The sequence below is a fragment of the Larus michahellis genome, chromosome 3 (assembly GCF_964199755.1).
Source record: "Larus michahellis chromosome 3, bLarMic1.1, whole genome shotgun sequence".
In the NCBI taxonomy this organism is placed as follows: Eukaryota; Metazoa; Chordata; class Aves; order Charadriiformes; family Laridae; genus Larus; species Larus michahellis.
In genome coordinates this window covers 98,059,494-98,079,381 of record NC_133898.1, presented here as the reverse complement: position 1 = coordinate 98,079,381, position 19,888 = coordinate 98,059,494, and the positions used below count along the sequence as shown (strand labels likewise).

Sequence of the window (19,888 nt, the reverse complement as noted above, 5' to 3'; positions counted from 1 at the left end):
GCTTCTTGGCCACAGTAGTGGCAGGTTGTGGTCAAAACTGCCACCAAGCCTGGTCCTGTTTTGCAGCTAGCTTCAACTGCTGACGCGGGCCTCGTACTGCCCAGACAAGGTCTGATGGCAGCCAGGAGGAAGGGAGATGAAAGCTGCCTGCGACCTCACCTCTCCCACTTGTCAGCAGAGTAAGACAGAGTCAGTGACAGAGCAGCTCTAAGCACAGTTTTAAGTTTTTTACCATCACGAACGCCTACAGTGTGGTTGGGGAATGCACTTGGTGTCCCCATCCTGAACCTTTTCAGGGATGATGCTGTGGAAGCACTTCTGAGTCAGCACAGTCCAGCACCGACCATGTCCAATAAGACAGACAGGGTGTAGACTTTCTGCCTGATGTTGTGGTTTCTCCCTCCTAGACCTACACCAACAGCCAGCAATGGGTAGTCCTATGTGCAGCATCTAAAAGTGAGAAGCAGACTTGTGTGTTTTCCAGCTGTTAAAAAGCTGACAGCCCCTGTTGCTGTCCCTCTTGCTGCAGCAGCTGCCTATATCCACAGTGGATGGGCAAGGGGAGGGGGCAACGTGTGCCAAGGTGGGACAACCATCAGGGCTTTGGGAGGTGGGGGGTGACACCAGTGCTACCACTGGGACATTTCTTAGAGGAAAGAGAATGGCTCAGGCAACTCTGCCTGCCCAAATGAAGTTCCTGGTCAGGGGAAACAGAAGTTGCTGATGTGCTGAGCACGTCAGCACCCACTGTAGCGTCTCCAAAAGTGAGATGTGGTTGTGCAAGCCTCTGTGACTTTCTGTCTCCAGAGAATAAGCAGATACTCGGGACGTGTTGAAAATCCCTAAAGACTGGGAGGTGGGATAAATCCAGGCTTGCATGGTGCTGGTTTGTAATGCGAGTTTTCCCCGTTCTGTCCCCAGAATAGTTTATCCTCAGGCGGAGTATCAGCTTACCAGTGAGAAAAACAGAATGATTTAAAATGTGTTATGTAAAACCAAACATATAAACAAATTGGGATGATCTCTATGTTTTCCTTGGTTTCTCTTCGTTATGAAGTATATGGCCAATTTCTTTCCTTTCACTGTTTTTCGTAATAGCCTAGCTAAGTAAACACAGTTCTGACAGTATTTATAATATAATAATACATGCACATAAGCTCTTGCATCAATAATTTAAGCAACCTTTATAAAATACAATAAAAAAAATACAGAGTAAGTGAAACTATTTTTTTTTGTGAGTGTAATTCATACCATTTGGGTGGTGCAGTTAAATTCCACTTTAGAAGAAGTTTATAGTACTGTAGTAAAGACCATCAGGAGAACCAGTTAAAAACTTTTATATGACTTGCTGTTTATGGTATTCCTGCTATATTATAATAATAACACTCAGGTATTGGAAAGATTTCCCACGTGATGCTGTAAATGGAGCTGAATTCTGATTTTCAGTAATCTTTCCCTAAGGTCAAGCCTTACTGGAGTAAATGTGGGGAGAGACTACAAACTGTGTCTATATACAACTCTTTCCATGTTTGGCTTTGATTTTTAATACTCTGCAGTTCTACCAAAGCAATACAAACAAATGGCAGTACAGGTGATTATATGGACTACATTTAAAGCTAGAATCTCCAGAGGTGAAAAGCTGGGGAAATATCCCATTGGATTGACAGGTTTGTGCTCAGAAAACCCCAAATTCGCCCGTCTCTCACAAACGTAACTGCTGACTTAGCAAAGAATACCAAGTCACTGGAAAAATAAACATGAAAAAAGATATTTTAAGATATAGGTACTACGTACTTTATGTTACACTATGCATAAACTGTGGTTTGAGGTTTGGAACAAAAGCAATGGCTCAATAATATCTCCATAATAATAATAACCTTGTATCCCAGTACCCTGCCAACAAACTATGGCCAGAAACAAGTCCCCAGGTCCATATTCTCAGCTGGCTGAACAGCCAGAGGTTCTGCGTAGCCAATAGTGCCTACTGAATTGTTGAAAGTTAACATTCCCTTGTTGTTCATAGGAATTTGGATTTAATATAGAACTTAAGGCAGCCAAAGCAGAAGGAAGTTTCTGAGCATCCGTGGCACAGTAAACCAAGAGGGCCAGCTGCCCACCAAAACCCAAGAGCCCAACCCTGAGCCAGAAGCACATTCCACAGCATCCCTTGACACCCTGCGTAATCTAAGTGGGGATTTTGTCCAATCTCCCCAAAACAGTGTGACTGGAGAATCCCCCTGCCTCTTACAGCTCCAGCCACACGGCCTAAGCCATCTTGCCAGGTGAGTGATGGGTAAAGGGACAAATGGAGACCAAAGCGGTGGAGGAACCTTGGTTTGTTCACCTATCAACAAGGTGCTTGCAGGCTTTCAAGAGTTACGTTAATCTAGTCAGTAAGTAGATAAATTACTTTGGTGACCAGGGGAAGGGAACGTCAACATCCACTGTAGGAGAGAGGAATATCACTCAAGTGAGCACACACTCAGAAGATTGTACTTCAGACTATAATATTTAGCAATGAAACAGCAGCATAACTTCGTTTCAATATGGGTTTGATCCACTCCTTGTCATCTTGCTATTTCCACTTGTATGCTTCAATTTGGGGTTGTTTTTTTGTTTTTTTTTTTTTTTTAAAAAAAGTGATGCTCAAGTGCTTCATAATTAAAAATTTTAAGGCATTTTAAAATTATCTGCAGGGTAACTGAGTCAGATTTTGATTGGTGGTGTATAATAACAGATGTTTGTTAGTACTGTAGAGCAATATAACAACATGCTACAAAATGTTCCATTAGAAATGCATACTTGTTATAAGAATAAGAACATTTAATTGATTTACCCTGTGGTAATAAATTTTTTACTCTTAGTCATGCATTAAAATAGATGTATTTTACACAATGACAAATGTACAAAACATCTCACTGACTAAGCAACATCCTCTTGTGTCAGAGTTATCCTGACTGTGGGCACAGTCCTCTCCATCTGTGGTAGATGACTGAAGAGATAAGCAAACTGTGTTGTTTTTGAATATGAAGAAAGAGTAGATGTATTTAACCATGGGCTTTTAAACCACCTTAAGGATGATAGTAGCAACCTTCCAAAAATTGAGGGAATATAACACCATCTGAAGTAACAAATTCTTGCTCCAATTTTGCAGTTGGGAAACTGAGGCATAGACATGCCCTGTAATTTCCCCAAGTCTGCTCAGGGAGTCTGTTGGCCGTGCTGATAAGAGAACACCAAACTGGATTTGCTGTAGCATCCTCCATACATGGTATAACCTAGACAAATCAGCAGCAGTTAAATTAGAAAACAATCTTCCTTCCGATACTTTCTCCCTTTTTCTAAACCAAGAATTAATTCTTCCTCTTACTTCCTTCCATAAAAGTACTTTAATCTGAAAGTTGAGATCCTCATACAACTCTGGCCAAGATCTGAGTTGCTTTTATGTCCTGTCCCCCAGCTAGCTAAGAAAAGGGGAGGTGTGCATTTTGGGGTTCTTTCCTGCACTGCATTATACTTCCTGCATAAATCCCAATAGAGCAATTAATTAGAGAACTTAAAATAAAGAGTTTTCAAAATAGCTGAAACAAAAACCCCGGACTCCATTCCTCTGCGTGCTGAATAACTAGCTCAGACAAATGCTTTTCTGATAAAAAACTACAGGAGGTCTACAGCCCCTGCAGAAAAATTATTTAATATCAATATAAACCTTTCCCTTGTTTATTACAACTTTGTGAAACCTACATCCTAAATTGTTCTTAAAAATAACGGAGAGGAAAGATTTTCTTAGATCTCTCTGTTGGCCCTGCCATAGAATTGATGCTCTCATGTCAAAGTAAAATCGCTTCGTCAAGTCCCATCTTGCATGCCGCTGAGAAGGAACGCAACGTCTGAAGCGAGTACCAAATTGCAACTTTACTCACCTGAAGTCACCTGGAACAAAAAGGGGAGAAAGCTGCATGTACTAAATGGTGACATGGTAGATGCTGACCCCCTTTAGCAAAACACTTACTGCAAACTGGGGAACTTGGTAGGACACTTCTCATTAATCTCCCTGCCAGGTATTTCCTGAAGGTGTGATCTTTGCCTTTCTGTCTTCTTAGAAAGGGTTTGTGCCCTCTGAAAAAAAATGAGCAAAGTTAAAGGTAGGAAGTGGAAGCTTTTGGGGGCTTCTTTCTTCTGCAGAAGGACAATTTAGGGATCAATAACTGCAATGAAGTTCCCTATTTAACTTTGAAAAAACAATTGCTGTTAAATACCATAGTATCACCGGGAAAGGCAGTAGTAGAACTTTTCGGGACGTAAAGCAAGAAGACGACAAATGTAAAGGTGTTACAGTATGGTAGAGACACCACATAGAGCAACGAAAGAACATTAGATGTCAAAAAAGAATATTAGATGAGTTATTAGGCATTTTATTTTGTCAGAGCTCTGAAACAACCCACTGAAATAATTGCACTGGAAGTCACAAAAGCCATGATCCTCAGGGACACAAAGTGTTCCGGACCTATGGAATTGCTGGATCTTTGCAGTGTTGCTCCCCAAACAGATGCATGCTTCTGGTGGTTGGGCTTAGCAACATGGGAACCCACAGTTACGCAGACAGAGTTACATAGAGAGTATTTCCTATATGCTACTGGTATAAGTGCATAAGGTAAGGCTACATTTAAAATAACAATAAATAGATGAGGATAGACTTCTTTAAAGTATTTTGGCAGGAGGAAGAGGACTGCATGTAAATATTAACGTCATTATTTAAAATAGTTTGTTTACCTGCAGTTACGTGTGTTTCAAGAAATCTGTAAGCTGCAGATTTCATTTTAAGTAACTGCGAGCATCTGATCTGATTGATAGCTTGACAGCTGATAAGTGTAGCATAGAAAACGTGTAGGATTTTGTGTTTCCACAGCCTAACACCAGTCAGGCTTCCACTACTCTGCTGCCTTTGTACCAGCCTCTTTCATCGCAGCATGAATTTTAATGAAAAAAAAAACAAACATTGCAGTAATCAGTTGGAGAAGACTTAGAGCCAGGGGCGGAACCTGGCTTCAAAAAAGCAAAAGCCTCCAATGGGAAGCAATTAGAACAATACAGAAAAGTTCAGGTGTTCCTGAATGTTGCAGGCAGTAAACAGAGCAGCGCAGCCATGGAAACCACCGCACCAGCAGGTCTCCTCTGGTGGAACGCGCGGAACCTCAGAGGGATGCAAAGAACTACCCAACCCGCACCTCCTTCCTTTCTCTGCTTCCTGCTCGCTTCCGCTTCTGTCTCCATATGAATCATCGTCAGTGGGCAGGTGAAGAGGAACTGTCAATCAGTATCCCTCTCCGGGATCCAGAGATAGGCTTCTGGAGCTCTTCCCAATAAAGACAAGCATGCTCTTCCCCCTCATAGAAAATGTACTATTTTCTAGTTACCCGAAGCTCCAAATCACAAGACCAACCATTTCTTTTAAAAAATTGGAGTCCCACTTGAAACCATTGACTAGCCAGAACCAAATTGCCACACTTTTAAATAGTGGATACACAGCTTCTGAAGATAAATACATGCATGCCATACAATACATGCAAATGAGCCAAATATATAAAAATATGTATTTTCATAATTCATAAACAGGTACTAGCAAATAAATAGACCCTATAAAATGCAATACTCCATTACTCTTGCCTTATTCTCTCTTAACTAGAGAACCACATGTGCTATACAAAAACCTAAAATAACCAAAAATAATGAACGGTATTCATTACTGATGTCATTCCACCGAAGTTAGCACAGACACAATGGGGAACAGTCTGGATCAGCATCTCAACTACCCTTATTTAGATGAATACTAATTAAACAAACTCCATTCAACAATTGTTCCTGCAAACCCTAATCCTCTTAATATGTAATCACTTGTGGTAGTCATTAAAAAAAGAAATACATTTAACTTAAGGGTATTTTAAAACACTTCAGATATAATACAAAATGATATTACACAAACATATAAAACACCTCAAAAAGAAACAGAAAACAATCACAGACACCACTTACCATGGCTGGCACTATAAACTCAACACGTTCACATGATTAATATTTTGGAAATTCCAATAAAGAGGGAACGTGCTGTCTGAAATTTAATTGTTTCAACACACTTTTGCGTGGATACTTCCTTACATATCTACTCCCTTCGGGGAACAGCTCAAGACTGGAAGTGTTTTTAAATCATTGTGTAAGCGGTCACAAAAGTATTTAGTCATAACAGCATTAAATCCACATTGACCAAATTTAACAAAAAGATGTGTGGTGGTGTTTTGTGTTTTTTTTTTTGCCACGGTGTTTTTCACATCGTTTACGCACAAGCTCTGATGGTGAAGGGATGGGGATGCATCTCTGCGTGCATAGGGGAGCAATACTTTTGGTTTGATTTGGGGGGGAGTCGTGGAGTTTTTGCGGGGGGGGGGGGGTATTATTTTTTTTTTTTTCCTTGATTGCATCAGTTTCTCTTTGAAATTCCTTTGAGGAATTGCTTAACATTCATTAAAAGAACCCACACCGCGTGCGGGGAGGTGGGGAGGGGAGGGGAGAAGGACACGTCCTGCCGTCCCCCTGCGATCCCCTTCTCCTTACGCCGCAGCCGCTCCGAGGACGGGAGCTTGGGGGGGCTCCGAGCACCCCGCCCCGCCGCAGGCCGCCACTGCCACCTGCTGAGGGCACCGAGATACTGACGGTCTCGGCCCCCGGTGGCCCCCCGGTCCCCCGGCGGCCGCCCCCTGGGCGGCCGCCGGGGGACCGGGGGACCGCCGGGGACCGGGCGGTGCGGAGGATGCTGAGGATGCGGAGGATGCTGAGGATGCGGAGGATGCGTTCAGCCCCTCACGTCGGTGGTGTTGGCCACCAGCGGCATCGCAGCGCTGGGGAGGGCGCCAAATAAAGATAAATTTAGGGCCGCCGGTTTCCTTTCCGTTGCCCCCGCCGTTAGTCAGTCCGCCCGCCCCAGCCTCCTAAAACAGCCGGTTCGCGGGTCTTCGCGGGGGAAGAAGTGATGTTCGGTGGCCTCGTGATCGTGTGTTTTGCTGTAAATCCTTGCCTTCTACAAAGCGTATTGTTTCATTTTTTCAGAGGTGTGCTTTAGGAAGAGAATGTACCGGTTTAGCGGGCAGCAAATAATTATGCAAGAGGAGGTAAGGTTACGGAGTGGAAATTATTACTCCTAACTAATGTGGTGCATGAAACCAAAATGCCTTTAATAGGGCTCCACCGCCAAAGGCAATGTACAAAAGAGATTGTCATACACTATATTAAAGAAAGAAAACCTGTTTTTTTGGTAACGGGGAATAAGATCCTAATTAATATTACTTGGGGTCTAAAGCGACATTGCTCTTCTGAAATTATCATCAGCATTGCAAATGCTCCTCTCTTTAGAAAATAAAGTCAGTAATTCTTCATCAGCTGAGCAGAAGTAAACAGTAAAATGTTTGTTACTGTCTGGGGCTCATTTGTTTCACTAGGAAACTGCCTCCACTGCGATGCTACTCAAGTGTACAGATTCGCTCTGGTAACAGAGAGGTATCCTTATCTGTATGGATTTAAATATGGAAAGAGACAGTGAATGGAAAGAACAACTTCAATCAGATATTTTAAGTTACAACTGAATCGTGTGTTTATGGCCCCAGACAGCGTGCTCTGCAAAATGTTCCAAAACACTCATCTCTAAGCTTTCAACTATTTCTCACTTCTGCTCCAGTGAAACAGTTTGAGGAGAAGAAAAAAAGAAAAAAAAAAAAAAAGAAAAAGGTTTGCTAACAAGATCTAACATAAGGAAGGTGAAATAATAGAGAGAATAATTTCCAACTGAGTTATGAAGACAGTTTGTTGCTTTTATTTATCATGCATCATTATCACCTAGGCCATCATTTCTTTTTGAAATATGTAAGAGTTTTGCTTCCAGTCAATGATCTTCACACTGTAAAAATAATTTTAGAACCATAGTTTTATAGTGCACCTTTTAGAAGATAATGGCTTAAATTTCTAGTTTCTCTCTTTATTGCAGCAATAGGATAGCTGCTTCTATAAACCGCTCTAGATAATATGTCATATCTCCCTTCAGCAGCTACTGCACACACGATATAGGAAACTCTCCTGCTACTGGTTACTCATTAAAGTTAAGTGATAGGGATCCACATGGCAAGGTTAAATTTCAACACTTTAAACCCTGCTGAAAGTTGCTAATAATAATGTTTAATTTTCATTCCAAGCATTTGTGGTATCATCAACTTGAGCCGGTTATTCTCTTCTTCTCATTAGTTGGAATCAATGAACTCCCCTGAAGAATAACAATCTTGAGGTAGAGTAACAAAATAGAAGCAGAATTTGACCCCGGCTTAAATTAAACAACCTAAATGGTTTTAATGTGAATGTCCTATTAACTAGAGACAAAGTCTGATCAAGATTTTTAAAAGGACTAGAGATTTCAACATCCCTGTAGGGAAACACTAACAGAAACGTGACTTTCAAACCAGGACCACTCAACACTTCCTTAAAATGCTCCGTTACGTAGGGCAACTAACATAACTACTCCCTTTTAAAAAATAAAAATTTTGAAATGCTGCCTTTTTATTTGGGGAAAATAAGGTTTGCGACTAACCATCCATAATCTCCTGACACTGAAAAGTCTTGCTGCAAAAAAAAAAAATCAGCCAAGTTCAAACCATCTCACAGGGAAAGAAAGAGACAAGAAAAGGGAGGATGTTGGGTATGACAGAGAGGGCTGGAGAAAGGAAGGGGACGTCACTGGGCTGCAGAGTGGTGGGATCCATGGCGGAGACAGGGCAGGCACCTGGTCTTGTGCTCTTCCTGGGGTTATGCTCACATGGGACTGTGCTACGATGTCTCTCTCTACTCATTCTCCCATCCCCCTCTTTTTAGACAAGCGATCGGAGAAGCTATTACATCCAAGGCAGAAACTACTGCTATCCTTTCAACCCTCTGCCCCCCACACGTAAGGCTTGTGATTTTGCAGTGGGGGCAGGATATCAGCAGTGACAGATGCTTACGTGTCCTTAAAGTATTGACCAGGTCAAACTTATCAATGGGGTTTTATTTCACACAGTAGGTCATAAAGTATTCATTGCCCTGGGTCATCTAGACTCATGGAATAATTTAGGTTGGAAGGAACTTCTAGAGGTCACCTACTCCAACCTGCCCAACACATGGCTCTCGTCAAGGTTATGTCAGGTTGCTTGAGGCCTGCTAAACTTTGAAAAACTCCAAGGACAGAGATTTCACAACCTATATGGACACCTCTGCCAGTGTCCGACCACCCTCATGGTAAAACCTTGTGGGTTTTGCCTTGTATCTGTATTTGTACGTCTTACTTCTCATGTGAATACTCCCCTAGTAATGCTGGCACTTAATCGTCTTCTCCCCAACCCTACAAGGATATTAAAAATCACTCTTGGCTCATACATTTCCTTGCAGACAATGATATATGCGGAGACATAAACCAAGCTAGCTTTAAATACCTGACAGCTTCTTTTTATTCTTTTTTTTGAAATTAAATAACTACCTCCAGCCTTTCTGTAGGAATACAGCTGTGTGGGAAAAAGCCCTGTTCTCTCCTGTTATCTTATTCCTCACGTCTATGACTCCTGCTTGTTGTAAACTTGGTCTCGTTGTCTCATAGCCTCACTAGATCGCATATATTCCTCTTAACCTTTGCTTTCTTGTTTTTCATCTTTCTCCTGACGGAGATTTTTGAAGTACATGCTTCAGGATGAGATTTAAGAACATGGGTAAGTCAAGTGCCTAAACATGCCTGTGGAAGCGTAAGGAACTCCTTTCTGATGTGCTACAATTCCAACAGTGCTGACTGAATCTCATTACTCATCCAACAGGAGATCTTGAGGGCCCTACTGACCTCAGACACTTTCCCCTCTGCCTTTACAGTTTGTCTAATCACAGGAATAAATCTCACCGAAGTCAACAGGAATGCGGTAGCAGAAAGGAGGAGCCTCAAGCATACAATTCCTACAAAAGGTTTCCAATGACTAGTTGTCCTCTGATACGCTAAATGGAAACACACGCTGTCAGAGTTCGTATCTATTCCAGCTTCTGCGGTGCCTCTAGTTTATGAGTAAGTTCTCGTTATGTCGCTTAGGTAACTCAGAGGGCATATCTTATTCAAATTATTTGAGGATCATAGATGCTGTCAAATTATCTGAACAGGCACATTGAAAAGGCTAAATATTTTTATATTTTTTATGAAAAATGACAGTAAACTATTTTTTATTTTAAAATGTACCTGCAGAATATATTAGGTTGGTGATCAACCATCTAATTTAGAAAGAATGTTACTCCAGTTACAATGAATTACAGTCATTTAGTTTTGAGTCCTGTATTTATGCTATGAATAAAGCCTAAGACACAAGAGCATTTGTATGCAAGATGAACAGCTAATGATCTTTTGAGAATATCAAATCACTCCTAGATCTCAACAGAGACTTTACCTGCCAGGAAACTCTGTGCTTTAGCCCCTACAATTTTAAGTCCTATTCCAAGAGCAGAAACCAGACTCCTATGTTAGGACTAGGCCACCTCAATAATGCATGAAGTGTATAGACATCTCCATATGAGGGTCACAGAAGCCAGGGCACCAAACAAGGACCCTTTTAAACTGGCCAGAAACATGCAGAGGGTATCTCCTCTTGTGTCCTGTACATGAGATTAGTGACGCTGCCAACCTGTCCCAGTGGTCAGAGTACTCCCTCCATCCCCAGCATGGCTCTGCTGCCCAGTAGCAACATCTAGAGCACCCTGAGGTAAGAGCATCTGAAGCAGTTGGCTCTCTCCATGCTACTCTACATAGATTTTCTTAAAGTTATTTGGGCCAGAGAGAGCAAAGGTGAGCACATCTGCTGTATCTACAAGTTAGTCTGTGGAAACAAACAGCATAAATGTAAATTATGTTCCAGTTGACCCAAGTGAAAACTGATGAGCTTCTAGGTATTTTCAGAAGAAAAATCTTAGGTGATTCTGAAATATTGATGTCCAAAATGTCAATGCCATAGAACCATAGAACCATAGGGTTGGAAGGGACCTCTGGAGATCATCTAGTCCAACCCCCCTGCCAGAGCAGGGTCACCTTAGAGCAGGTTGCACGGGAGCTTCAAAGATTAGGCCACAGTTGAATAGGAATTTTCAAAATCAGAGCTGCTATAGTACAAGTGGAAGAGACATGCAGAGAAGGGGAAAGAGGAGATGGCCAGAAGTTCACGTCTGGCAAATACTGAAGGTCACTATAGTCTAAAGAAAAATCTCATAATGAGATACATCAGAATATCAGCCACCAGCTTCTTTCAGGTACATCTCCATATGATCTAATGCATAAACTACATCTACTTATTGCTATGTCTTAAAGGAATTTTGTTAACTCTAGGGATCAAGCTGAGCTTTCACAGAATATTTCCTTCTAGTGCCTGGTGGGGGCCTATGAGAAAGCTGGGGAGGGACTGTTTGAAAGGGTATGTAGCGATAGGACAAGGGGCAATGGTTTTAAACTAGAGCAGGGTGGGTTTAGATTAGACATTAGGAAGAAGTTCTTTACACTGAGGGTGGTGAGACACTGGCACAGGTTGCCCAGAGAGGTGGTGGAGGCCCCATCCCTGGAGACATTCAAGGCCAGGCTTGATGAGGCTCTGAGCAACCTGATCTACTTAAAGATGTCCCTGCTTACTGCAGGGGGTTGGACTGGATGGCCTTTAAAGGTCCCTTCCAAACCAACAGATTCTATGATTCCATTCTATGATTCTCTAGACCCAAAGAAAACAGAAACAAATCCAAACCAAAAAAAAATCCATACTTGTCTCCTACACCGGAAACCTGAAAAAAGAATGACCGCTTGCTGAATTCCTAAGTAGCCATATTCTGACATTGCTGGGTTTCTTCAGGTCTGCTGTGGGTTGTTATCACGCCTGCTCGAAGGAACTGCTGACTTGCAAGCTAGACAAATTCCACTCTTCTCCTGGAAAACAAACAGTTTTGAAGACACTATCCCAAGGATCCCAAGGTTCTCTTTTCTTATTTAGAAAATGTGTTTGGCTACAAAAGACAGCATTAAACATTAACATTCTTGATTGGCATATTTTCTCCCAAACTTCTAGGAATTTTGGGGAATACGATTTTGAAAATCTAAATATTTTGCTAAATGAAACCTTTCTAACTGAAAAAATATATCATATGCTATTCTATTTATATTATCTTCCTAGCTCCTGTATAGTAAACTGCTCTGCAGTTCTTAGTATAGACCCAAGTCTTTTTTTTTTTTTTTTTTTAAATGGTCAACTGCTTTGGTTTCACTAGATTAGAGAGTGGGAATGGAGCAAGCCCTGCACCTGTGGCAAAGCTGTCACCATTCAAGACAGGGTCTTGTTTTGTCACCAGATCGTTTGCTCAGAAGACCAGATAGTTCAATCAGAGAGGGAGGAGGCTTAAGAAGGAAGGAAGAAAATCACCACAAAATAGTAAAAATAAACCCAGAAGATGAAAGAGAAAGTAAAAGAGATGAACAGAAGAGCCATTTAGCAGAGAGGGTGTTGGGGCCTGGCAATGTCTTTACAGAGAGGCGTGCCTTATTAACAGAGGGTGATGTTTAGATATTTAGTTAAGTAGGAATGAATGGAATCAATTAATTCTCTTATCGGGGATGAATATCTGATGAGTGAGAGGATATACCAGATGTCAGGAAGCAAAATGAACATTTTGCTAGGACAGCCAGATGGCACAGAAGCAAAGCCAGGAATTTCTGCTGTTGAGCTGGACCAGGCAAGGAGAGGAGGCCAAACTGTTCCTCTGGCTGGGCAGGAGCAAACTGCTCCTCTGGCAGTGGAAGGAGCCCGCTACAAACAGTTTGGGAACTGGCCCTGATTTTTACAGATGTAATAACCAGGTAGGAGTGTTTCTAGCATAACTCTGGCCAAGGAGGCACAAGTACTGCGAGCGCTCCATTCATGTCTTGTACTCTGATTAAAATTTAGCCTGTGCTGGTAGTAACTCAGAGTGATTACCAGTGCTGGCCGTGGACTGCTTGGAATGAAAGTCTGGTCTCAGGACAGCTCTTTGTGGACACAGGTCTTCCTCAGAGGTAGCAACCTCGTAGCAGTCTAACAGCAAGGTCAACACATAAAAAGGGACATCAAAACTAAATTACTTTTGAAGGTACTCCCTTGAGTTCAAGGTTAAAGGATCTCATGAAGAATGCACCAGGAAGGCTGGGCAGTCCTTTCTTCTGTGTTCAAGTGCATGAATGCCTTGTGCTACTGACACTTGCTTCTTTCATTTATGTGAAAAAAGCTTGCAGGAAAATATTCCAACACCTTGAACTTACTAATGTAATATGTATAATATTCCAACATTTTGGATTATTAACATCAGAGCCCTGATATGGCTGCTTGCATGTTACATGCGCTGATTGGACATCTTGTAATATGCATCCTAACATGCTGTTCACCTCATCTAACGTTTTGCTAATGATTTATAGTGATTAATAGTGACGCTCAATTTGGGGTTTCCTGGAGATGCATACCGTGTATTCCAGGCCATACAACAGGTCCCCATAGCAAATTAATTGTTCCTAACACCTAAGTGCTTTGAGAACGTATTCCTGACTCCTGTGTGCTTGGCACCAAGAATAGCTATGTGTACCCCCTCCTCCATATAATTAGGCAGAAAGCTAAAAATCTTACGAAGAGATGCAAAACTAGAGCACACATGATACCTCACCGTATTATATAACACAAAAAAAGGTTATTAACAAGCAACTCAGATGAACTCAAAACATGATACCATGGTAAACTGACCTTTGCAAAGCGTTGCTACGAAGGCTCTCCAGCCTGCGCTCTGCCTGCTTTTCTGTTTGAAACAGCCACTCTACGTTCGTGATTTGCACCGTTCCCCCTTCGCAGCATTTGAGCGGCTTACACCGTGCCATGAATTTATGCTAACAATCCCCCTCTCTCTGAACGAACTGCTACCACCTCCTGTGACAGATATGCAATGGAGGCACAAAGACAGAGAGATTTTGCCAATATGTGTAAATACTAAAAGCTACATATAGGTACACAACTGGTTGTCAGCAACTCGACAAGCATCGGGCTGTGACTTGAGGCAGCTGCATGCTCAGGTATTTCAGACTGGACGTGGGCAGGTTCCAGCTCCTATCTGGCCTGGCAGCAGAGAATGAGGCAGTGACCCAGGCATCCTGAACCTCAGCCAGTGCCCTCCGACACCACTGGTCTTCTTCGTTTCCCTCTTTTTTTTGCCCTGTAACAAGGTTCTTCTTCTATTAATAGCCACCCTGTGTCACGATTACACCAGGGCACTTCAGTATTCCTGTTATTTATCTGCAAATTTAGTCCTTGTGAAGGCTGGCTTTAACTGCTAGGGTGGCTAACCCCAAAATCGCACTAGCAAATGTCTTAGAAAAGAAGTTTATGTGCTGTTGCAAAAACATATTTCATTGTTAATAAGGGAATAAGGGAATATCACTGCTGTTTAAATAATTTCCTCTCTTTTATTATAACAGAACCCAGAAACACTGATTTAAAACAAAGTATCATAAGTAACACATTAGAAAGAAAACCCTGAAAATCCCAAACGTATGTAACATTTTGTTCTTGATCAGAAAAGACTATATGTATCAGCCGATCCTTCTACAAGTCAGGATACATCACATTTGATGTATACATTTGGAATAATGGAACACGATCTTAAACCCCATGATTTACAATTTTGGAAGAATATGTTGTTGGCATTTGCCGTAAAGCACAGTAATAGCTACTCCCCAGCTGCACTTTAGCGTGCCATTTTCCTTGTCCTGCCTGCAGGTGGGATATACTGTACCTGCAGCCTCAAGAAGCCAAGGTTCCTTGGGATGTTCTTGTCTTGGAGATTTCGTCAAGTAGATCCTCTTACTGACACCTGAACCCGGGGCGACCTTGGACCATGTGGACATGCTAGAATTTCACACGACTCGTCTCTGTAGGTATTATATAGTCCAAAGCAAAAATATCAGGGGAATTTGTTGTCGTATAAATATAGACCTGTATTTTGCAATAAATACTTAGAAGAGGACTAGCTTTTTTACCTAGTCCAGCTCCTCTGCCTGGTGCAGGGCAGGCAGCTGCCTGGCTGCTAATGATCTGCTCAGCATTCAACCAGCGTTATCATGCCCTGGTTATCTGACATATTAACAAGCAGGAATTAAGAGTAATTACCTCCAATCTCTCTTCATAATACATACTTTTAAAAAAGCATTATTTAATAAAAGATAATAAATGGGAAAATACTACTGTTCACACTACCCTGTTTAAATAAAATACTTAATTAATCACTAAGAGTATTACTTTTGTTTATTTCTAGCTGTCCTGGCATCTGTGGCTCCATTTCAATATTGGCCCATTCTATTTGTGCTCACAGACCGCTTTCCTTTCTATTATTTAAATTAATAGATGATTTTAAGCACCACTAGAGGGCACAGAATTATAACAATATTTCTTAGTGGATCACAAAAAGTACATCACGAACAGGAGTTCAGCAATTTTCATAGTTTCTTGTCCAAATACCCAGTTTAAAGCCTCGATCCTATCAACAGTGATGCACGCGTGTAGTTCTGCTGCTGCAAGCTGTGCTGTTGCCTACCCATGGCAAGCGAACGAAGCTCAGGGGTGAGCGCTTGCGGGACGGGGGCCTGTCTGAGCCATACTGGGTGGGCTGGACGACGTGCTCCCAGATGAACGGCACAGTTTGGCTTTCTGGAACTTGAGTACCAGCCCTCAAATATTTCACTCAAGTGACTAAGGACGGTAGAGTATAAATCTAAGCATGGTGCTGGAGGCCCAGCTGATGTGAAAGGCACGCTGTACATATTCGGCTGTAAATGAGTACATGGGGACAAGAAAAATTAAGAGTATAAACACTCGCATATCAAACCAGGGAAATGCAAACAAGTAGTAAATGAAGGATTAGCTAACTCAATTTACAATTCAAAGAAAGAGGAGTAGATACGTGCCACTGGAAAGCTTAAATATTAATGGGGTTGCTGTGGATACTTATATCAACTACTTAACATCTGTTTTGACATGTGTGCTGTTTCTGCCATCCCTTATCACGAGTGTGAGTGGCCACTGTGGTTCACACGTTATAAGGTTCCTGTTCGAAGGTGTCTGCACTAGAGGAGGAAGTGCAGCGAAGAAAGGAAGAAGATAAAGCTCTTTATTTACAGACAACTGATTGAATGGCTCTGGAGACACTGTAGCAGTAAATTAGTACTGCTGATGTTTCCACGTTGCTTTAGTAGCGGCACAAGTTAATGTCCTCAGTCAGAATATGACATCTACTTCACCGCTTACTTGTTCTTTTCTGGAAGTTGGAGGTGGTGTGTTATAATCAAAGGCTTGAGAGCCTGGCCTCTAACTAGCCAGTACGAAGAAAAAAACCCGAACTTTAATTGAATTTCTGAATGCCTCTATTGATTTTCGCATAACATCAGCGTCCACATTATCAGCTTTCATTAACCCTTCACGAATTAGCGTCACATTTTCACATTGCGGTGCTCAGGCTGCAAAACCAGTGACACGCAGCTATTTTTCATGAAGCCGGTGCTGAAGTGCCGGGGTTGCGGGGAGAGGCTCACCCTCTCCCCGGGGCAGCGCGGGGCTCCCACGGCGACCCCCGGGGGGGGCGGCGGGCGCTGCCCGTCCCGGGGGAGCGGCACGGGCGGCGGCTGCCCGCAGCCGGCAGCCTCGGGGACCGGTGGAAGGGGGCGGCCGGGGGGCGCCCACCGAGCACCGGCAATAAACGGCGGCCAACGCCGGCGCGGCTGCCGGCGGCTCCGGGCGGGGAGGCGCGGAGCGGCCCGCGCCTGCGGCGTGGGGGGGGTGGATTTCTTTTCTTTTTTTTTTTTTTTTTTTTCCGCAAGCTCACCTTGATGCGGCGGGGAGTTAAAGGCCCGCTCTCGGCAGGGGGAGCTTTGTTTTCTCGGCGCAGCCCGCGTACCGAGCGGCGGCACAGTTGCGCTCCGACCGCACCGCGCCGGGGCCGGAGCTGCCGGCGATTTTGGGGGGGGGAACCCGCAAGGGAGGGCAGCCCCCGCCGCCGCTGGGATTTGCTCTCCCGCCGCCGCGGGGGGCCGGGGCACGGCGGAAGCGCCGGAGCGGCGTGCCGGGCTGCGCCGCCCCCTCGGGGGGGACAGCCGGCGGCTCGACTGCCCTGCCCCGCCCGGGCCGGCCGCGCTCCCCGCCCGCAGCGGGGTCCCGCCGCCGGCCGAGCCTCCCCCGCCCCCCCGCCGCCGCCGCCGAGACTTACGGCAGTTTTGTTACTTTCTCGGACTTAAATGGACATTTCCCGGCAGCGCGCGTAGCCCGCGGGCGCCGCGTCCCGCCAGCCGCCTGCCGCCCGCCCCGCCGCGGGCACCGCCGCTGCCTTTGCCGTTTGCGCCCCGGGACGCGGAGGCGCCCGGCGGCGAGGCCCCCGCCGGCCCGCCTTTCTCACCGACTTTCTCCGCCGCCGGGAGCGAGAGCAACAGCTTGCTCGGCCCGGCCGGGCCAAGTCCCGCGGGAGGCAGCGAGGCGGCGGGCGGCGAGAGGCACCGCCGAGCCGCGGCCCGCAGCCCTCGCCCCCGCGGCCTCTCCGCCGGAGCTGCCCTCCCGCCGCCCCGTCCCGGGCCGCGGAGCCACGCCGGGCGCCGCTGCGGGGGCCGGCGGCGGGGCGCCGCCGCCCGGGAGGAGAGAGCGCCCGGGGGGGCGCCCGCTCCCTCGCCGGGGCCCCCGCGAAGCTGCCGCAGCCCGGCCCCCGCCGCGCCGGGCGCCCAAAGTGGCCCGAGCCCCCGCGCCCCGCGGGCGCCGCCCGGAGACCCTCGGCCCCCGCTGCCTCCTGCGGGCCGCCGCCGCGGGGTGCTTGGCCGCCGCCGCCGCCCGCGCCCTGCTCCGCCGCGGCCCCGGCGCCCGCCCCGGCGCCCGGGGTGATGCCATGCCCCGCAACCACGGCGGCGGGGAGGAGGGCGGCTCGGCGGGGCTCTGGGTGAAGAGCGGCGCGGCGGCGGGCATGAAGGATGTGGAGTCGGGCCGGGGCAGGGCGCTGGCGAGCGCGGCGGCCCGCGGCGACGGCCTGCTGCTCCTGGGCACCGGCGGCGCGGCCGCCCCCGCCGGGCTGCGGGAGGGCCGCCGCGGGAAGCACGGCGCCCGCATGAGCCTGCTGGGGAAGCCGCTGTCGTACAGCAGCGGGCCGAGCTGCCGCAGGAACGCCAAGTACCGCCGGCTGCAGAACTACCTGTACAACGTGCTGGAGCGGCCCCGCGGATGGGCCTTCGTCTACCACGCCTTCGTGTGAGTACCGACCCGCTCCCCTCTCCTCCCGTCCCGTCCCGTCCCGTCCCCTCCCCCGGGCCGCCGCCCGCACCTGCCCGCGGACACAGCCGCGCCGCAGCGCGCGGCGCGCACCTTCCTTCCTCCCGCTCCGCTCCCCGAGCATCGCCCCGCGGCCGGTCCTCACGGAGGACAAGTCCCCCCGCGAGTCGCGCCGAAAGTGTCCGGGCAGGCATCAGCGGGGGACGGGGGGAGCCGCCGCCGCCACCTGCGGTGGGGCGCTCCGCGGGCGACAGAAAATCCGCGCAGCCTTGGGTGGGAGGTGATGGGGCGGGGGGGGAGGCTCGGTTCAGCCGGCAGAAGGAGCCGGCGGGGAGCACATGCTCGCTCGTGTCCCGGGCGCTTGAGGCCGCCGGGTTGTGCGGGGGTTTGCGCGGCACTCCCGCAGCGGCCGCCCCCGCCGGCCCCGAGGTTAGACGGGGCGAGGAGTGCCGGCCGCTCCCGGGCTCCCCTCCCCGTGGCGGCGGGGCGCGGTGGAACCGCCGGCCGTACCCCCGGCGTGGGTTTTGCTTCGCGGCCACCGAGCGGTTTGAAAAGTGAGCGCGGCGGGGGCCGCCGCTCTGCCTCCCGCGTGTTTTCCCGGCGCGCGTGGTTTCCGCCCCGCCGGGGGTGAGTGCGGGTGGCGGCGTGGGCCGCAAACCGCCTTCCCACGCGTGTGCTGGCCGCGGGATGCTGCCACCCAGGGGCGCCCACCTGCCGCCGGCCGCGGCGGGGCCACCCCCGGGGAAGGGCGCAGCGGGCAGCCCCGGCGCTGGCGGCACGCTCCCGCGGGGTCTGTCCTTTCTGCGCTTTTCCCTTTTGGCGAATGACTCCTCCTGTCGCCTCCGTTCTGAAAGAGACGGTGACAAAAGCAGCCGTCCCATCGCATCGCTCCGCGAAGAGCGGTGCTGCCCCCGGCGCTGCGAAACTTGGACTGTGTGCGGAGGAGACCTGGGATCTGTAACGCCTTCAAGCGTCCGCAGGGTCCGTGGTGTTCCTCAGTTCATTAGCAAACCCCTATTTTTTACGGGTTTTGGTAATTTCTGGGGGGGAAGGCCCGACTCAGAAGCCTTTTGGATGGCTGAGCAAGAGAGGCAATAAGTCTAGCAAGGAGTCGTTGCGATGGATCCTAGATGAAAACGTTGCAATAAATTGCAGAGGAAGGATGATAGACATTACTGTATCAGGGCTATAACACAAGGCATTTCTGTGTTTGACTACAGAAGATGTATCTTAAAGAAAATGGAAGATTTAATTGAGATGCTGTAGGTAACTATATTTCCGTGATAGTTGCCGGAATCAAGCTAGTGGTTACAGCAGCTTCGTTAAAAAAAAGCAGCTGTTCCTTAAAAGCTGATTGATAGCGTAAAGAGTGCTCCTCTCCCAGCAGCAGGGGAATCCCCAAATCCTGCTTTAATAAAAGTTGTTATAAGTGGAAAAAATACTCTCCCAAAATCATGGCAGTCTGATTAATAAGATACTTTGTGGGTAGATTTATTTAGTAGATCAAA

General features: G+C 46.8%; 1 protein-coding gene across 3 annotated transcripts in view; it reads left to right on the top strand.

The window, feature by feature from the left end:
* The first annotated feature begins 17,009 nt into the window (after positions 1-17,009).
* KCNQ5 (potassium voltage-gated channel subfamily Q member 5) overlaps positions 17,010-19,888 on the top strand; it is a 303,061-nt gene continuing 300,182 nt past the window's right edge. For all 3 annotated transcript variants that reach the window (XM_074581371.1, XM_074581370.1, XM_074581369.1), the window contains exon 1: positions 17,010-18,359. In XM_074581371.1, the coding sequence (XP_074437472.1) occupies positions 18,004-18,359 (356 nt within the window). In that variant the 5' untranslated portion in view covers positions 17,010-18,003. The remainder of the gene's footprint in view (positions 18,360-19,888) is intronic.